Below are 20,329 nucleotides of genomic sequence, written 5' to 3'. Positions count from 1 at the left end.
CACTAATTGCATAAATGCACTTAGGAATGGTTCGCTTAAATACGTGGGCCAACGGGAACAGTGGACAATAACATCTCTTTCTTTTTCCTTCTTTATTTTTTTACCTTTCCCTTACTTTTTCTTTCTCTTTTCCTTCCCTTTTTTCTTTTTCCTTTATTCCTTTCTCTCTCTTTTCTTTCTTTCTTTTTTTCTTTATCACGTATAAATTCAGTCTAAGCTTATGTGTTAGGACAACTATGTAACTAAATAAGAACAAACTACAGTAAATACGGAGTCTACGGAGAGGGGCGGCATACAAATCTAATAAATGAATGAATGAATGAATGAATGAATGAATGAATGAATAAATATACTTATTGATATAAAATGCATAAAGGAGAAAGAATGGCAAACTGCTGAAATGTAAGCCTAAAAACTTTAACCAATGTCAAACATGTTTGTTCATTTGGTTTCTTTTAATTGTTTAATAAAGTTTAAACAAATTAAAACAATTTTAAAAATAAAACAAGCAGGTCACAAGTAAACAGAGAAAACACAATTAAGGTTTCCCCAGACTTCACACATGAGATGTGTGTCAGGCTCCACGTAATGCACCCAATACAAATCAAACGCCCAGACATTGCTTTCTGTCAAAGTACAGTGGTACCTTTACTTACGAACTTCATTCGTTCCATGACCAGGTTCTTAAGTAGAAAAGTTTGTAAGAAGAAGCAATTTTTCCCATAGGAATCCATGTAAAAGCAAATAATGTGTGCGATTGGGGAAACCACAGGGAGGGGGGAGGCCCTGATTCCTCCCAGGAGATTTCTAGAGAGGCCCCACGGAGGCTTCTCACCACCTTTTTTGGCCCTGTTTCCTCCTAAGAGATTCCTAGAGAGGCCCCACAGAGGCTTCTCTCTGCCTTTTCCGGCCCTGTTTCCTCCCAGGAGATTCCCAGAGAGGCCTCACAGAGGCTTTTCCTTGCCTTTTCTGGCCCTGTTTCCTCCCAGGAGATTCCCAGAGAGGCCCCACGGAGGCTTCTCCCTGCCTTTTCCAATTACAGTTTTGGAGACTCGGTTTTGTAAGTGAAAACGCTTCTTGAGGAGAGGCAAAAATATCTCGGACACCTGGTTCTTATCTAGAAAAGTTCATAAGTAGAGGCATTCGTAGGTAGAGGTACCACTGGACACATTTATTTAAATACACCATGTTGCCGCTAGTGGTGAAAAGCCTGTACTAAAGTCTTCAGGCTTTTCACTCCAATATAAATATATATAAAATATAAATGGGGTTCTTTTTAAACTTTTTAAAATATTTTAAATTTATTTGGATTTGTCATGAATTGTGGTATCCTGTTGTGAGCCGCCCTGAGTCTGCGGAGAGGGGCGGCATACAAATCTAAATAATAAATAAATAAAAATAAATAAATAAATAAATAAATAAATAAAATTTCATTTTTCTCAAGTTTCCAAAACAACTGTCACATGGTCCAACCAAGCTGGAGGCTGGTTACTCAGGGACAACTCTCCTGCTCATCATCCGGTCAGCCCCATATTGGAATGCGGTTGACTCACCAGCTAGGCATGATGTTTTGATTGAAGGCTCCACCCCTCCCTCCACCTCCAAGCTGTGTCAAAGGGAATTCATGCCAGAAAACCCAAGGATACAAACAATCCCACACCCCAATCAAATTCAGGCTTGAAAAACGTGATGCTCTTGGCCATCTTGGAGAATTGCAGTGACCCAGTTTAAGCGGCATGCCAATTTACATGACACCTGAGATAGCAATAACAATAACAACAAGGGATCTTGGAGGTCTTCTAGTCCAACCCCCTGCTTAGGCAGGAAACCCTGCACTATGGTTGTCCAACATCTTAAAAACTTCCAGTGTTGGGGCATTCACAATTTCTGGAGGCAGGCTGTTCCACTGATTAACTGTTCTAGTTTTCAGGAAATTTATCCTTAGTTCTAACTTGCTTCTCTCCTTGATTAATTTCCACCCATTGCTTCTTGTTCTACCCTCAGGTGCTTTGGAGAATAGGCTGACTCCCTCTTCTTTGTGGGAACCCCTGAGATATTGGAAGACTGCTATCCTGTCTCCCCTGGTCCTTTTTTTCATTAAACTAACCATGCCCAGTTTTTGCAACCATTCTTCATATGTTTTAGCCTCCAGTCCCCTAATCATCTTTGTCGCTCTTCTCTGCACATTTTTTTTAGAATCTCAACATCCTTTTTGCATCCTGGCGACCCAAAATAGTGCTAGTTAACCCTAATCCCTAGTGCTCATGATGTTACCTAGTTTGGTAATGAAACATTTGCAAGAAAACCAATGACCCTGCAGTAGGCAAGCTCTTAGCCCAGAAAATGGCTTATTCCTGTTTACCAACAAGTTTTCAACCCCTACAGAAAAACGCCTTAAAAATTCATTTATTTATTGGATTTGTATGCCACCCCTCTCCGTAGACTCGGTAGACTCCGTAGACTTCCTTATTACAACACATAAGGAAGTTCCAATCATTAAATATAAATTTAGGGTATTAAAAACCTCTATAGTCCAGCATTGTGTTCATTAACTCATGCCATTGGGTGAAGGGCTTGCTTGTCCATGGATAAGAACCTAAGAACCTAAGAAGAGCCCTGCTGAATCAGGCCAAAGCCCATCGAGTCCAGCATTCTGTGTCCCACAGTGGCCCACCAATTGTCCATGGGCATCTTGAGCAGAAAGAGAAGGCAAGACCCTCCCTTTCCCCTGACCCCCAACAAATGGTACTCAAGGGATGACGTAGATATAACTGCAGAAGGAAAGAAAATGGGGGAACAACTTAATCAGTCGCTTACCTTGTCTGCTTCAACCCCGGTCTCCAGCTGTTGTTTCTGCTTCAGGCAGAGGTGTCCAACTTTAGCCAAGAGCTCATGAGGATGAATGAAAACACGGGAACTCAGAAGGAAGGTGAAAATGTACGTCCTCTGTATCGAAAAGATGGGAGAACGAAACAGAAAAGAACTTTAAAATCGACTTCCCCCTGAAAACTACATTTGGACACTTTTGAAAAATGACGATCAAAATTACAGTGGTACCTCGACATACGAGTTTAATTCATTCCAGACCTGAGCTCGTAAGTCGATCAACTCACATCTCGAACGAATGCCTTTAGACTTTGTTTTTCACGCCGAGATAACGGGAAGCAAGGAGATTCTTGCGCCACCTAGTGGAAGCTCGGCTCGTATCCCGAATTTGAGCTCGGGTGTTGAACAGAAATTTTGCTCGCGTCGTGGCTCGTAACTTGAAATACTCGCATGTGGAGCAGCTCGTATTTAGAGATACCACTGTACTGTATTTTTCAGAGTATAAGATGCACCTGAGTATAAGACCCACCTTAGTTTTTTGGGAGGGATATAGAGAAAAGAATCTGCTTACCAGATATACATCTGGCTAGCGTCCTTAGTGTGGTCAGTTTCAGCACATTATTTTATCCCTTGGTTAGGGCTTTAAAAAAACCTTATTTGGAGAGAGTAACAATGAAAGAGCTTGCAAACAGTAAGAGCTGGGAACATTGTTAGCACCTGGTTAGGTTGGAAAGAAATATTTGGAGCAAGTTAGAGCAATGAAAAAACCCCTGCAAAGACTTAGGGCTTGGAAAACATTCTTAGCAGAGAGTAACAATGAAAGAACCTGCAAGATAAGAGCTGGGAAGATTGCTAGTAGCTAGTTAGGGCTGGGGGAAAAAAGCTTTGAAAAAAGCTGCATTCATAGTATAAGATGCACCTGAATTTTCAGTCACTTTTAGGGAGGAAAAAGGTGCATCTTATACTCCCAAAATGCGGTATTTTACTTATCTTGAGCTATCAATCTTCCCCAATAGCTTATGGAACGAAACTGTAAATTATCAGAATTAACATCAATCAGGGTGATATACATCCCCCTCCCCTATCAACTGGGAAAGAAATGCAGACAACACAACTCTGCAACATATCAAAACATCCCTAAAAAGTATCAGATTGATGCTCGGCTGGAAAGTGACAAATCGATGCTCTATCAAGATGAAGAAACTCATTAAGGTGGATTTCTGCAGAGCTTCCCAGATACACACACAAGGCAAGAATCTCTTGGAGTTGACAAAAACGTAGTCTCAGAGCTAGGACCAGGATGGTTCTAAGTACAGTGGTACCTCTACTTACGAACTTAATTCGTTCCGTGACCAGGTTCTTAAGTGGAAAAGTTTGTAAGAAGAAGAAAGTTTCCCCATGGGAATCAATGTAAAAGCAAATAATGGGTGCGATTGGGGAAACCACAGGGGGGGGGGTGGAGGCCCCGTTTCCTCCAAGGAGATTCCTAGAGAGGCCCCATGGAGGCTTCTCCCCGCCTTTTCCGGCCCCGATTACTCCTAGGAGATTCCTAGAGAGGCCCCACGGAGGCTTCTCCTCGCCTTTTCCCGGCCCTGTTTCCTCCCGAGATTCCTAGAGAGGCCCCACGGAGGCTTCTCCCTGTCTTTTCTGGCCCTGATTCCTCCTAGGAGATTCTTAGAGAGGCCCCATGTAGGCTTCTCCACACCTTTTCCACCCCTGTTTCCTCCCAGGAGATTCCTAGAGAGGCCCCACAGAGGCTTCTCCCTGCCTTTTCCGGCCCTGTTTCCTCCCAGGAGATTCCTAGAGAGGCCCTATGGAGTCTTCTCTCCACCCTTTCCGGCCCTGTTTCCTCCTAGAAGATTCCTAGAGAGGCCCCATGGAGGCTTCTCCCTGCCTTTTCCGGTTACAGTTTCAGAGGCTCGAGTTTGTAAGTGGAAAATAGTTCTTGAGAAGAGGCAAAAAAATCTTGAACACCCGGTTTTTATCCAGAAAAGTTATTAAATAGAGGCGTTTGTAGGTAGAGGCACCACTGTACTCCATAATAAGGAGGCTTTACAAACCTCCAGCAGAAATATATTCACACCAGTGTTAACCCTCTGTGGTTGTAGCTCTTAGTTAGTTAGTTAGTTAGTTAGTTTGCTTTATTGTCAGTTAATTAGTTGTTTACTTTATTGTTATTGCACTTCATACAACCAAATTAAACACCATCTTCAGTGTAATGTTATAACCAGGGGTGGGCTGCTTTCCAGACGAGTGATTAGATTAGATTAGATTTATTGGATTTATATGCCGCCCCTCTCCGCGGACTCGGGGTGGCTCACAACAATAGCAAAAGCCAGTACATAGTGACAAATCCAATGCCCACCAATCCAATTACAATTTTAAGTTAAGAAATTCATAAAACAATCCCAATATATAAAAAAATGATTTGTATCATAACAAAACAAATCATTTCTTAACATTTACAATAATGAATTGTACTTAAATATGTATTCTTTTTTCTGTATTCAACTTTATACTTTTGAGATAAGCGGGGAAAATACAACCCCACTTTCATGTTAAATGTATGTCTGTCTGTTCGTCTATTTTATGAAAATTAATAAAAATATTTGGAAAAAAAAACCAAACAATCCCAATATATATAAAAAACAAGCACACAATCAATCAAACAGCAAAACAACATGGGCAAGGGGGAGATGTTTTAGTTCATCCATGCTTGATGGCGGAGGTGGGTTTTAAGAAGCTTACGAAAGGCAAGGAGGTTGGGGGCAACCCTAATCTCAGGGGGGAGCTGGTTCCAGAGGGTCGGAGCCACCACAGAGAAGGCTTTTCCCCTGGGTCCCGCCAGACGACATTGTTTAGTCGATGGGACCCGAAGAAGGCCGACTCTGTGGGACCTAACCGGTCGCTGGGATTCGTGCGGCAGAAGGCGGTCCCGGAGATATTCTGGTCCGGTGCCATGAAGGGGGAACGCAATGGGGTAGCGAAAATGGAGCTCCACCCCAGAACCCCCAATTTGCACCAAAAGATGTTGAAAGAAAATGCAGGGCGTCCTGCATAAGCCACACACACTGTGTGGTGGTAAAAAATTTGGTAGCCCTTCACTGTATCCATGGGGATGGCTCAATGGTCGTAAGGGTCAAAAATGGTCATAAGTCCCTTTTCTTTCTTTCTTTTTTTAAAAAAATTATTAGTTTAAAATATATATATACACATTTACAAACCGTAACAAAAAGAAAAATAAATGAAGAATAAAACAAAACTAAACAAAACAAAACACATTCAGACAAAAATAATAATAAATTATAATCATAATATTAAGTAATTACTTATTTAAGTACAATAAACAATATTAACTATAACAATAAACAAATAATATACAGTGATCCCTCGAGTTTCGCGTCCTCGAGCATCGCGAAAGGGCTATATCGCGAGTTTTCAACCCGGAAGTAAACTCCACCATCTGCGCATGCGTGCCCTTTTTTTCTATGGCCACGCATGCGTAGATGGTGGAGTTTCCCCAGCTGGGGTCCGCTTCCCAGCTGGGAAGCGATAAGAGCAACGGGGTGGGCGGGGGAAGGCCGGGCGGCGCGCGCGCGGGGTCCGCTTCCCAGCTGGGAAGCAATGAGAGCAACGGGATGGGTGGGGGAAGGCCGGGCGGCGCGCGCGCGAGGTCCGCTTCCCAGCTGGGAAGCAATGAGAGCAACGGGGCGGGCGGGGGAAGGGCGCGCGGCGCGCGCGCGAGGTCCGCTTCCCAGCTGGGAAGCAATGAGAGCAACGGGGTGGGTGGGGGAAGGCCGGGCGGCGCGCGCGCGAGGTCTGCTTCCCAGCTGGGAAGCAATGAGAGCAACGGGGTGGGTGGGGGAAGGCCGGGCGGGCGCGCGCGCGAGGTCCGCTTCCCAGCTGGGAAGCAATGAGAGCAACGGGGTGGGCGGGGGAAGGCCGGGCGGCGCGCGCGTGGGGGCCGCTTCCCAGCTGGGAAGCAGCAAGAGCAACGGGGTGGGCGGGCGAAGGCCGGGCAGCACGCGCGCGGACAAGCGGCAGCAGCGAGGCGGCGGGGAAACCCCAATCTTCGGCTCCTCGCTGCTGCGGTGGAAGTAAAAACACCATCTGCGCATGCGCAGATGGTGTTTTTACTTCCGCACCGCTACTTCGTGAAAAATCGATCATCGCTTGGGGTCCTGGAACGGAACCCTCGCGATGATCGAGGGACCACTGTAATATATATTATTTAAATTCTCTTATGAGGAGGAAAGTCATAAATCATGTTCCTTAATATCAAATTATTTTCTGGTGAAGTATATGATCGGTATTTACTGTTATTTCTTTTGGTTATCCATATATTTTTTTAAATTGTTTTTATTTTCTTAGCCGCCTTCATACATTCTTACTTAATTCGTTTAATTCCATGCAAATTTTCCCTAAAAATTGCTGTATATATATATCATTTGTAATCTACTATATCAAAACAGGAAAAAAAAGGCATTGCTATTGTTGTATTTTAATTTGAGTTTTTATTTCTTCTTTTAAACCAATCGTAAAAGTAGTTCCATGTTTTATAGTAATCGGAGTCTTCCTTGTTTTTTTAATTTAAAAGTTAAAGCATCAGATTCTGCACAATCTAAAAAATAAAAAATAAATAAGTCCCTTTTCTTAATTCTGTTCTAACTGTTGCAAGTAGAAGGCTTAAAAGATGGAATTACTGGTATTGTATTCTGCAAATCTGGACGCAGGATATAACCGTCGAAAAAAATGAATGAATGAATGAATGAATGAATGAATGAATGAATGAATGAATGAATGAATAAACAAAAAACAAAAAAAACCCCACCCTGTTTTGCTTCAGAGAATTTCAAAATAAAATACTGTCCTGTGTGTCTATAACAGTGAGCTCATAATAGGGCAACTCTGTCAATATCAAAATGCCACTTAAATAGTTGAGCTAGTTTCAAACTAGATTTTGCTTTTCTTTCTCTCTTCCTTACTCCCATTCTTTTTCTTTCTCTTTTCCTTCCTCTCTTTTTTCTATCTGTTTCTCTCTCTTCCTCTCTTCCTCTCTCTCTCCTTCCCTCTCACTCTTTCCCTCTCGGCTTCTGGGCAGGTTTGGAAAACTCTGAGTTGATGATGATTTTTAAGTGAGCGATTGCTCACTGCTCAGCTTAGAGGGAACTACGGCCCCAAGCAAACGCCCCTAATTTTATTTGCTTGTGTTTGAAAAAAATAAAATCTCTACAAGGGGACAGACCTTTAAGACTGTTTAAACACACACACACACACATATACACACACCCCATGTATGGGTTGGGTGAGTAAGGAGCAGATAAGCAGATCTCCACGGAGGAAGTCTTGCAATGAATTCTGGCTCTTGAAAATAAGGACCAACCTTTGGTCGCAGACAGGAAGGGAGACCTAGCCCTTGATCTGTCTGTATGCGTGGAGATAGCTGCCTTGATGTGACAGGTTATCGACGCGGGTCGCAAGGGGAGGACTGCCAAGCACAAATTGTTCAAAAAATGACAATTGCCTCATTCCTTTGCCTCCTCCCTCCCTCCCTTTGCCGGCTAACAGTTCTACGTGTGGGTAAACCCAACCCAACCAGTGTTAGCTGGTCTTCCCACAACCTTCCCTTCTGGGTGTGGAGTTCAAGCCCATTTCTTTTCCTCCTTATTAGGTAACAGAATAAGAAAAAAAGAAAACCGAAATTATTTTTTTGTCTTAATTTCATTGCAGAATAGAATAGAATGTAGAACAGAGTGGAGCTAGAATACAGTAGAATAAGGAGTGGAGAAGAGAGTAAATAGAGTAGAGTAGAGTAGAGTAGAGTAGAGTAGAGAAGAGAAGAGAAGAGAAGAGTAGAGTAGAGTAGTATGTATTCTGGTCCGATGCCATGTAGGGCTTTATAGGTCATCACCAACACATTGAATTGTGTCTGGAAACTAATTGGCAACCAGTGCAGGCAGAATAGAATAGAAAATAGAATAGAATAGAATAGAATGTAGAATAGCATAGAATAGAATAATGGAATGTAGAATAGAATAGAATAATGGAATGTAGAATAGAATAGAATAATGGAATGTAGAATAGAATAGAATAGAATAGAATAATGGAATGTAGAATAGAATAGAATAGAATAGAATAATGGAATGTAGAATAGAATAGAATAGAATAATGGAATGTAGAATAGAATAGAATAGAATAATGGAATGTAGAATAGAATAGAATAGAATAATGGAATGTAGAATAGAATAGAATAGATTAATGGAATGTAGAATAGAATAGAATAGAATAATGGAATGTAGAATAGAATAGAATAATGGAATGTAGAATAGAATAGAATAGATTAATGGAATGTAGAATAGAATAGAATAGAATAATGGAATGTAGAATAGAATAGAATAGAATAATGGAATGTAGAATAGAATAGAATAGAATAGATTAATGGAATGTAGAATAGAATAGAATAGAATAATGGAATGTAGAATAGAATAGAATAGATTAATGGAATGTAGAATAGAATAGAATAATGGAATGTAGAATAGAATAGAATAATGGAATGTAGAATAGAATAGAATAGATTAATGGAATGTAGAATAGAATAGAATAATGGAATGTAGAATAGAATAGAATAATGGAATGTAGAATAGAATAGAATAGATTAATGGAATGTAGAATAGACTAGAATAGAATAATGGAATGTAGAATAGAATAGAGTCTGAGGAGAGGGGCGGCATACAAATCTAATAAATAATAATAATAATAATAATAATAATAACAACAACAACAACAACAACAACAACAACAACAACAACAACAAATACTTTCTTTTAATATTAGATTTGTTACATTGTACATTGTTATTATTATTGTTGTTGTGAGCCGCTCCGAGTCTGTGGAGAGGGGCGGCATACAAATCTAATAAATTATTATTATTATTACTCTGAACCAATGGTTACCACCCACCAAGAAGGACACCGTGGTTGGAAGCCAAGGTCCCAACCCTGGCAGTGTTGTATGTCGCTTGTGATTTGAAACATGAGCCAAAGAGATTGAAAACCTTGAATCTCCAGATTGAACTGCGAGTCGTTGTCGGAAGAGGACACAAACTTGGGTGTGTGCGAAGGAAAACAACAACAAAAGAAAACCCTTTGGAATGAGCTGGAAAGGGAACAAAAGAAGGCTTGGGGGGGGGGTGTTGAAAATAGGAAAGAACGAATTCCTCAACTTGTTGCTAAGAGACCTGCTAAATCAAAGGAGGGAGGATCCGATAGGGTGAAAGAGCGAAGAGAAGAGAGGGACGGAAATAGCAACTGCTAGTTAAGGAGCAGGAATGTGGAAATCTCTTCTGGGGAAGAAGAAGCGTGTGCAGGTGGGTGGACCCCCCCCCAAAAAACAACCCACCAGATTGTGTCTCCTCCGTTTACGCTGGTGGTCTGGAAGCGTTTGTTTGTTTGAGTGTTTGGAGAAAGAGTGGCTCGCAATGGCCAGGCACTGAGAGTTGGAGTTCAGGACATTCCATTCTTCAATTCCAGAGGTGGAGCGTACATAAGTACGTAAGGGGTGTACATAAGTGCACCAGAGTGCCTACCGTCCCCTGTCCTATGGTGTCTCCTAGATCTCATATGCAGTTTTAGGCTTAAGACCTTCCACCATTTTTGTAGCCCGTCTTTGGACCCGTTCAAGTTTATCCATATCTTTTTGTAGGTGAGGTCTCCAGAACTGGACACAGTCTTCCAAATGGGGTCTCACTAGCGCTCTACCCAGCGGGATCCACAATCTCCTTCTTCCTGCTTGTGATACCTCTAGCTATGCAGCCAAGCATCCTACTCGCTTTCTGTTCTGCTGAGTTTGCGGAGAGGGGGCGGCATATAAATCCAATAAATCTAATCTAATCTCTCTGATAGGAGCCTCCCGAAAATTCAAATTTCAGACACACACACATTTGAAAATTCAAAACAATGTTCTTTATCACAAAATTCAAAATAAACAAAGCACTCTTTTTGTATTGCAAAGAGCACTCTTCCCAAAACAACCTGGTAGTCTATACAATTTCCCTTAAGCAGTCATTAAGTACTTAGCTAGCAGCTGTGAAGAAACTTCACACCCTTTCTTCTTCCAAGGAAGTGAGACACACACACAGGTTGCTCTGCTTTGGTTTCAAAGGCGTGAAAAAGCAACAAAGTCCAGCAACACAAGATTCCTGACGAACTTCAATCAGATATTCTTCCACAACGGCCAAACCCACACGCTGCTATTTATAGCAGCAGCCCTAATTACTGGAGCCCCATCCAACCACAGGTGGCCTCCCTTATTTCCTGTAATATGTTCTTACTTGGTATCTTCTACGCATAATTCTGCGCTTGCGTGGGTCCAAAATGTCATCATCTGAATCAATGGAAGATAAGGGAGATTGACTGCCTTGGCTGTGTGCCAAGCCCCCTTTGCCGAATCACTCCCACCTTCTTCTTCGTCCGAGGAAACTAAACTCTGAACTGACTCTGTCGGCAATAGCACAGGCCTGTGACATGTTGAAGTTTCCCCTGCGTCCACCTCCCCATTCCCTGGGGCAGGAGCTGGGCCAGAGCCAACCACAACACTTTCCCTACTGCCCGACCCCACTGTTCACCCATTTTGAGATGGTCAGAAATCACCACCCCTAAATCCTTCTCTCCTGAAGTTTTTGCTAGCACAGATGATGAGGAAAAAGATGAGCGCCATTGTGAACCATCTACTTACATCTGGATAGTAATCCATGGTGGGAACCAGATGCTGGATGAGGACCTCCAGGGATCCAGAAATGAGATTCCCATCCTGATAAACAGGATCGCCGTTCCTCTCGCCAGAGTCGGGTTGTACTTGTCCTCTGCATCCCGCTCCGAGCATGCTGGAAAATATCGGTGTCTGTGGCATAGTTTCCTGGAAAATAGGAGGAAGTAACATGAAGGATTTGGAAGCACCACGAATGTCCCAGAAGTTTTGGGTCCTTCCTCTGGTAGGAAGACACGCCCACTTGCTCTTAGGCACCATCCTTCCTTCCTCCTTCCTTCCTTCCTCCCTCCCTTCCTCCCTCCTCCCTACTTCCTTCCTCCCTCCTTCCTTCCTCCCTCCCTCCCTCCTTCTTTCCTCCCTCCTTCCTTCCTCCCTCCCTCCTTCCTCCTCCTTTCCTTCCTTCCTTCCTTCCTCCCTCCTTCTTCCTTCCTCCCTCCTTCCTCCTTCCTTCCTTCCTCCCTCCTTCCTCCTTCCTCCCTTCCTCCCTCCTCCCTCCTCCCTCCTTCCTTCCTTCCTCCCTCCCTTCCTCCCTCCTTCCTCCTTCCTTCCTCCCTCCTTCCTTCCTTCCTCCCGCCCTCCTTCCTTCTTTCCTCCCTCCTTCCTTCCTTCCTCCCTCCTTCCTCCTCCTTTCCTTCCTCCCTCCTTCCTCCTCCCTTCCTTCCTCCTTTCTTCCTCCCTCCCTCCTTCCTTCTTTCCTCCCTCCTTCCTTCCTTCCTCCCTCCCTCCTTCCTCCTCCTTTCCTTCCTTCCTTCCTTCCTTCCTCCCTTCTTCCTCCTTCCTTCCCTCCTCCCTCCTTCCTCCTTCCTTCCTTCCTTCCTTTTTCCTTTCTCTGCCCCTTCCTCCATTTCCTTTCTTTTCCTCTCCTCGTCCCTTTCCCTTCCCTCTTTCCCTTCCCTTCCATTTCCCCTTTCCTCTTCCCCTTCCTTCCTTTCTTTCCTCTTTCCTTCCTTTCCTTTCGTCTGTATTCCCTTAGGGAGAAGAAGAAAAATAAAGAGCCAAACTCAAAGCAGAAAGACTAAACGTAGGATGTGGAATGAGTGCAGATATACAACATGTGCTGGAGATACTCTCCTGTGTAAAACCTTAATCCCAAGCCTCTCTTTCCTTTTAAGGGGGCTCCTTCCAAAATCACCCTTAATAATTATCTAACGACTTGAGAATTTGACTCTGTTCAGTGCTGATGCTAAGAAAAAAAAAGAAATAGTTAAACAGTTTTTCAACTGTTCCTCCTCAAAAAAAGTTTAAAAATAGACCGTGTACATCTTGTCCAAGAAATTCTGCATGGCTATTTACAAATTAGGAGAAGAAATGTTCCTAATAGTAAACAGCAGCATTCTTCTTGCACTTCAGTCCAAAGTTTGCCATTCAAATGTTTGGGAGTGAGTCACGAGAACTGGAATTTGGAGACAGAATGTACAGCCGCTAAATAAGACCTAATTGAGGAATGAGCCCGGGTGATTGTACGCCAAAGGGCTTCTGTGGTCATTTTCAGTGGCATTTCATAAATTTGGTCACAAGGCCTTGTTTGGGGGGAAAAACACAGGATAGTGTGAGAAGTGGGAATTGGCTGGAAGATGGCTTGATTCTGATTGGACGTTCACTTGGTCCATTTCAGGCACAGGGATGAGATTTATTTATTTTATTTATTTATTTATTAGATTTGTATGCCGCCCCTCTCCGTAGACTCGGGGCGGCTCACAACACAATAAAACAGTTCATGACAAATCTAATAATTTACAATTTAAAATATTTAAAAACCTCATTATTAAGCAGACATACATACAAACAAACAAACAAACATACCATACATAAATTGTATAGTCCCGGGGGAGATATCTCAGTTCCCCCATGCCTGACGACAAAGGTGGGTTTTGGGGAGTTTACGAAAGGCAAGGAGGGTAGGGGCAGTTCTAATCTCTGGGGGGAGCTGGTTCCTGAGAGTCGGGGCTGCCACAGAGAAGGCTCATCCCCTGGGGCCCGCCAACCGACATTGTTTAGTTGACGGGACCCGGAGAAGGCCCACTCTGTGGGACCAAATCGGTCACTGGAATTCGTGCAGCAGAAGGCGGTCTCGGAGATATTCTGCCAGGCTGCTTAGGTATTATTATTATTATTATTATTATTATTATTATTATTATTATTATTACCAATACAACGCAGCAAACGAGATCACTATGCTGGATTTCGTATTTCTTCACCAGTCGGGCGCTTCCCAAGCACCTCGGACTGCGCGATGTAGCGGCGAATTATGTGTGCTGATCCCAGTCAAGCGGCCGTTTGCAATTGACAGATGGAGATTTTGTCCATTCTGATGGTTTTCAAATGTCCGCTGAGATCCTTTGGCCCTGCGCCCAGCGTGCCAAGTACCACTGGGGCCACTTTCATGGGCTTATGCCAGAGTCGTTGCAGCTCGATTTTTAGATCTTCGCATTTCACTAATTTCTCTAGCTGCTTCTCCTCAATTCTGCTGTCTCCTGGGATTGCGATGTCGATGATCCATACTGTCTTTTTCTCCACGATCACAATGTCTGGTGTGTTATGCTTCAGAATTCGGTCAGTTGGAAGTCGGACGTCCCACAGTAGTTTTGCTTGCTCATTTTCAACCACTTTTTCAGGCTTATGATCCCCCCAGTTCTTTGCCACTGGTAAATGGTAGTTCTGGCACAAATTCCAGTGGATCATCTGTTGGATTTCGTATTTCATCCCCAGTCGGGCGCTTCCCAAGCACCTAGGACTGCGTGATGTAGTGGCAAATAATGTGTGCCAATCCCAGTAAAGCAGCTTTTTGCAATTGACATTATTATTGTTATTATTATTATTATTATTATTATTATTATTGTTATTATTATTACTATTACTATCATTATTAACATTTTAACATTGTTATTATTATTATTATTACTATTATTATTTATTTATTATTACTATTACTATTATTATTACTATTATTATTTATTTATTTATTATTATTATTATTATTATTATTATTATTATTATTATTATTATTATTATTATTATTATTATTATATAGACTCAGCCTTTAACTGTGATTTGATTAAAGGCAGTCTCCTAGCACTTAGCAATGGCCTTTAGACTTATATACCGCTTCATGATATATGGACTGTGATGGCGTTGTGGTTGTAATGTCATATTTGCAGGCTAACTGACTGCTTACTCCAGAAGTTCAAGGTTGACTCCAACTTCCATCCTTCTGAAGTCATTAAAACGGGGACCCCAATTGTTGGAGCCAATAGGCTGACTCTGCAAACCACTTAGAGAGAACTGTAAAGTGGTATATAAGTCTAAGTTCCTATTGCTATTGATTCAGGCTTCCATCATTCCCGAGGTCAGTAAAATGAGGACCCCAGGTTGTTAGGGGCAATAGGCTGGCTATGTAAATTTATTTATTTATTTATTTATTTATTTATTTCCTTCCTTCCTTCCTTCTTCCTTCCTTCCTTCCTTCCTTCTTTCTTTCTTTCTTTCTTTCTTTCCTTGCTTGCTTGCTTGCTTACAAACATACCATGCATACAATTGTAAAGGCCTAGGGGGAGAAGGAATCTTAATTCCCCCATGCCTGGCGGCAGAGGTGGGTTTTAAGGAGCTTACGAAAGGCAAGGAGGGTGGGGGCAATTCTAATCTCTGGGGGGAGTTGGTTCCAGAGGGCCGGGGCCGCCATGGAGAAGTCTCTTCCCCTGGGTCCCGCCAAGCGGCATTGTTTAGTTGACGGGACCCGGAGAAGACCCACTCTGTGGGACCTAACTGGTCGCTGGGATTCGTGCGGCAAATTGATTAGAGAGGACTGTAAATGCACTGTGAAGCGGTATATAAGTCTAACTGCTATTATTATATTGCCTTCAACAATTGGAGTCCTCATTTTACCCACCTCGGAAGTATGGAAGGCTGAGTCAACCTTGAGCTTGGTGAGATTTGAACTGCTGAACTGCTGGCAGCCGGCAGTCAAGAAAAATAGCATGCAGTACTGCATTTCAATCACTGCGCCACCACGGTTTTTAAAGATGTGCCTTAAACCATCCAGGAATTTGAATGACTTCATGGATGCAGCCCTGTCACATTTTGGGGTACTGTATATTTATTAAATTTTATAGGCTCCTTTCACTCTCACACAAGTATTATAATTTTTTGACATTTTAATAAAAATATGAGTAGATTTCAGACTACATGAATGACATTGTCTGCATAGGAACAAACACTGACACATAATTGACTTTAAAAATGGATTACTAATAATCCTTAAAGTGCAATTTCAGATTTTCAACAAATGTGAAAAAAAATGACATTTTCGCTAAAACATTAAACTTATGTAGGTTTTTTTAAAAAAAAAAACACCCAGCCCAATAATAATAAATCCGCCCTCAGTCACCTCGAGAAGGGCGGCATAGAAATCTAATCAATCAATCAATCAATCAATCAATCAATCAATCAATCAATCATACATTGAGGTTAAATTTGAATTAATGGAAACCCAGCATATGTAAGTAGCTTGATATCCAATTTAATCCCAAGTTTAATGGCATAATTTAATGCCTTATTTTCTTTCTAAATTGAGTTGTATTGGGAGCTTTTTGGGAACTATAGAACGATTCTATACAACTCTACAGGAAAAGTGATATATCTTGTTTCGTTTTTAAAAGAAAAATTCCCAGTCCATGTTAGAGATTTGGAATCCCCCTTGGTTGGTTCTCATCCAAGGGTTGATAGTTTATGGTTTTTTAGTCCAGATAGAAACATAGAAACATAGAAGACTGACGGCAGAAAAAGACCTCATGATCCATCTAGTCTGCCCTTATACTATTTTCTGTATTTTATCTTAGGATGGATATATGTTTATCCCAGGCATGTTTAAATTCAATTACTGTGGATTTATCTATCACATCTGCTGGAAGTTTGTTCCAAGCATCTACTACACTTTCAGTAAAATAATTTTTTCCCATGTTGCTTTTGATCTTTCCCCCAACTAACTTCAGATTGTGTCCCCTTGCTCTTGTGTTCACTTTCCTATTAAAAACACTTCCCTCCTGGACCTTATTTAACCCTTTAACATATTTAAATGTTTCGATCATGTCTCCCCTTTCCCTTCTGTCCTCCAGACTATACAGATTGAGTTCATTGAGTCTTTCCTGATACATTTTATGTTTAAGACCTTCCACCATTCTTGTAGCCCGTCTTTGGATCCGTTCAATAAACGGGTATTAAATGGGTATTAAACAGATAAAACCACCACCTGCTTCAGGTAACACTGATCTCCAAGAAGGGTTGGGAAATTATTCTGAAAGTAGAACAGAGAGCAACAGGGTCTTTAGAGGTCATCTAGTCCAACCCTCTGCTCAAGCAGGAGACCTTATACCATTCTGGACAAATGGATGTCCAGTGTCTTCTTTAAAACCTCCAGTGTTGGAGCATTCACAACTTCTGGAGGCAAGCCGTTCCACTGGTTAGTTGTTCTCAGCATCAAGAAATTTCTCCTTAATTCTAGGTTGGATCTCTCTTTGACAGGTTTTCACGTGCTTCTTCTTGTGGTGAGGGAACAGATAATTCCCTCGCCACTGTCAAACTATTCATTAAGGCTGCATTACTATTACTATTAGTCTTGTCATCATCCCTGTCACCCATCTCCTCCCACCTATGACTGTGTGACTGTTACTCGTTGCTTACATCTTTATGATTTATATTAATATTGTTTCCTGGTTGCTTATTTGTACCCTATGACAATCATTAAGTGTTGTACTTCATGATTCTTGACAAATGTCTCTTTTCTTTTATGTACACTAAGAGCATCTGCACCAATGACAAATTCCTCGTGTGTCCAATCACACTTGGCCAATAAAGAATTCTATTCTATTCTATTCTATTCTATTCTATTCTAAGCCGCCCAGAGTTGCTGTTATGGGTGAGATGAAGGACATAAACACATAATATAACACTATATAACACTAACACTCCGCAGTCTACATTGGTTGCCGATCAGTTTCTGGTCACAATTCAAAGTGTTGGTTATGACCTATAAAGCCCTTCATGGCATCGGACCAGATTATCTCAGGGACCGGCCTTCTGCTGCACAAATCCCAGCGACCAGTTAGGTCCCACGGAGTGGGTCTTCTCCGGGTCCCGTCAACTAAACAATGTCGCTTGCCGGGGCCCAGGGGAAGAGCCTTCTCTGTGGCGGCCCCGGCCCTCTGGAACCAACTCCCACCGGAGATTAGAATAGCCCCCACCCTCCTTGCCTTTCGTAAGCTCATCAAAACCCACCTCTTCCATCAGGCATGGGGGAACTGAGATACTCTTTCCCCCTAGGCCTTTACAATTTTATGCATGGTATGTTTGCTTGTATGTATGATTAGTTTTACAATAAGGGTTTTTTTAGTTGTTTTAGTATTGGATTGACATGCTGTTTTTTATTGTTTGATGTTAGCCGCCCCGAGTCTACGGAGAGGGGCGGCATACAAATCCAATAAATAAATAAATAAATAAATAGATAGATAGATAGATAAACAAACAAACAAACAAACAAATAAAATAATTAAACAAACAAACAAACAATACATGAAGGATTCTGCTCGTCAACTTTGAATGCGCAAGATTATTTTTGCTCCCTATCCAGATCCAACTTTCGTGGTCTCCCTTCCACACAGGATCCCAAAAGGGGGCAAAAAAAGAGGGAGAACTGTTTTTAACTGCCATCCATTGTTCAATCTATTGGCAACCGTCCAGGGCTTTCTTGAATTAACAACGTCTCCTGGGATGAAACTGGTACACGTTGCCCAGCACCGGTGACAACTCCCAACTGTCGTTTGCCAGCTGGTGTGCCAACTTCTGTCCTTGTGCCTAGAAAACAGCCACCTGTGGTTTCTCCCGAGCATATTCTCATAGGCAGGAATCTTGCAGGTTAGCAACCCTCTCTATTTATTTTATTTTACTTTATTTAATTGTATTTACAGGGGGTGGACATAAAAATGGAAACACTTGACTTTTTGGCGTCATAATGTTTGAACATGTTCAAATCAATCAAAACTTGACATATTTTAATGTTGGGTTTTTTACTTTTGTTATTTGATATGTTTTTTTAAACTACCTTTTTTTTTTACAGAAATTTAAGGAAATGGGTGATAACCTTCTAGAATTGGCAGACCTCTCAGACTTTCAAAGAGGCCAAATTGTTGGTGCTCGAATGGAGGCGCTAGTGTAACAGAAAGTGCCCGAATGTTTGGCGTTTCAAGAGGTCATGTCTCAAAAGTAATGACTGCTTTTGAAAGAGAAGGGAAAACGTCCTCAAACAAGCACAGGTCTGGTTGAAAGTCAAAGTTGTCTGAGAGAGACCGTCGGACTCTAAAGCGAATGGTTAGAGCGGATCACAAGACCGCAGCTCCTAAAATCACTGCAGAGCTCAATAGACACGTACAGAACCCAGTTTCCACAAAAAAACTGTTCGAAGGGAGCTTCACCAATCTGGATTCCACGGAAGAGCTGCAAGGTGTTTCCATTTTTTTGTCCACCTCCTGTAGGAGGACACCCAAGTGTATTTTCAATGTGAGGCAAACCACAGAGACAATGTCTGATTAGACAGGTCTGGCAATGTGGCCTTCCAACAGGTAAGGGGCTACCACACAAAGAAGAGCGGGTCAACCTATTCTCCAAAGCAGTGTTTTTCAACCAGTGTGCCGTGGCACACTAGTGTGCCGTGAGACATGGTCAGGTGTGCCGCGAAGCTCAGAGGGAGAAAGAAAGCAAGAGAGAAAGAAAGCAAGAGAGAGAGAGAAAGAAAGCAAGAGAGAGAAAGAGAACAAGAGAGAGAGAGAAAGCAAGAGAGAGAGAAAGAGAGAGAAAGAAAGCAAGAGAGAGAGAGAAAGAGGGAGGGAAGGAGAGAGAGAGAAACACATAGAGGGAGGTATGGAGGGAGAGAGAAAGAGAGCAAAAAAGAGGAAGGAAGAGAAAGAAAGAGGGATGGAGAGAGAAAGAAGGGAGAGAAAGAGGGGAGAGAGAAATAGAGCGAAAGGAAGAGAGAGAATTTTTTTGTTCAAACTTTTTTTAGCCCCCACCCTCCCCCCACTCAATGTGCCCCAGGGTTTCGTAAATGTAAAAAATGTGCCGCGGCTCAAAAAAGGTTGAAAATCACTACTCCAAAGCACCAGAAGTCAGAAGAAGAAGCAACGGATGGAAACTAAGCCCTGAGAGAAGCAACCTAGAAATAAGGAGAAATTTCCTAAGGGGGAGAACATTCAAGCAGAGATATGGCTTGCCTTCAAAAGTTGTGGGTGGTCCATTGCTGGAGTTTATAAGAAGAGACTGGACAGATATTTGTCCAAAATGGTATAGGACTTCCTGCTTGAGCAAAAGGTTTATTTTATTTATTCATTATTTATTTATTTGTTTTATCAAGTATGTATTGATGGTATACAAAGATATAATAATATTTATATACATGATAATAGTCAAAGAGAAACATTAGGACAGGGGATGGAAGGCACACTGCCCCTTACTGACCTCTTAGGAATTGGGAGAGGTCAACAGTGGATAATCCAAGGGTAAAGATTATGGATAAAAGGTTGAATTCAGTTAATGAAACTGATTTGCAACAACTGATGGGATAGGATAAGATGATATATGGCAAGTAGAATCCGAGACCTAGCTACAAAGGATAAATTGGGATCACTTTATAATATGTAAACAGATGCAAATCTAATAAATAATAAGTTTGCTCTTGAGTTAAAATGGTACA

General features: G+C 42.0%; 1 protein-coding gene across 1 annotated transcript in view; it reads right to left on the bottom strand.

The window, feature by feature from the left end:
• Positions 1 to 20,329, bottom strand: part of RASGEF1A (RasGEF domain family member 1A) — a 66,302-nt gene that overhangs the window by 42,301 nt on the left and 3,672 nt on the right. Inside the window, exons 2-3 of the mRNA XM_070751987.1 lie at positions 11,560 to 11,739; positions 2,818 to 2,946 (exon numbers count right to left, since the gene is read on the bottom strand). Coding sequence (XP_070608088.1) covers positions 2,818 to 2,946; positions 11,560 to 11,739 — 309 coding nt within the window. The remainder of the gene's footprint in view (positions 1 to 2,817; positions 2,947 to 11,559; positions 11,740 to 20,329) is intronic.

This window comes from Erythrolamprus reginae, chromosome 5, assembly GCF_031021105.1.
Source record: "Erythrolamprus reginae isolate rEryReg1 chromosome 5, rEryReg1.hap1, whole genome shotgun sequence".
In the NCBI taxonomy this organism is placed as follows: Eukaryota; Metazoa; Chordata; class Lepidosauria; order Squamata; family Dipsadidae; genus Erythrolamprus; species Erythrolamprus reginae.
Note: the sequence above shows the minus strand (reverse complement) of the source record. Positions and strands in the feature narration are given on the sequence as shown.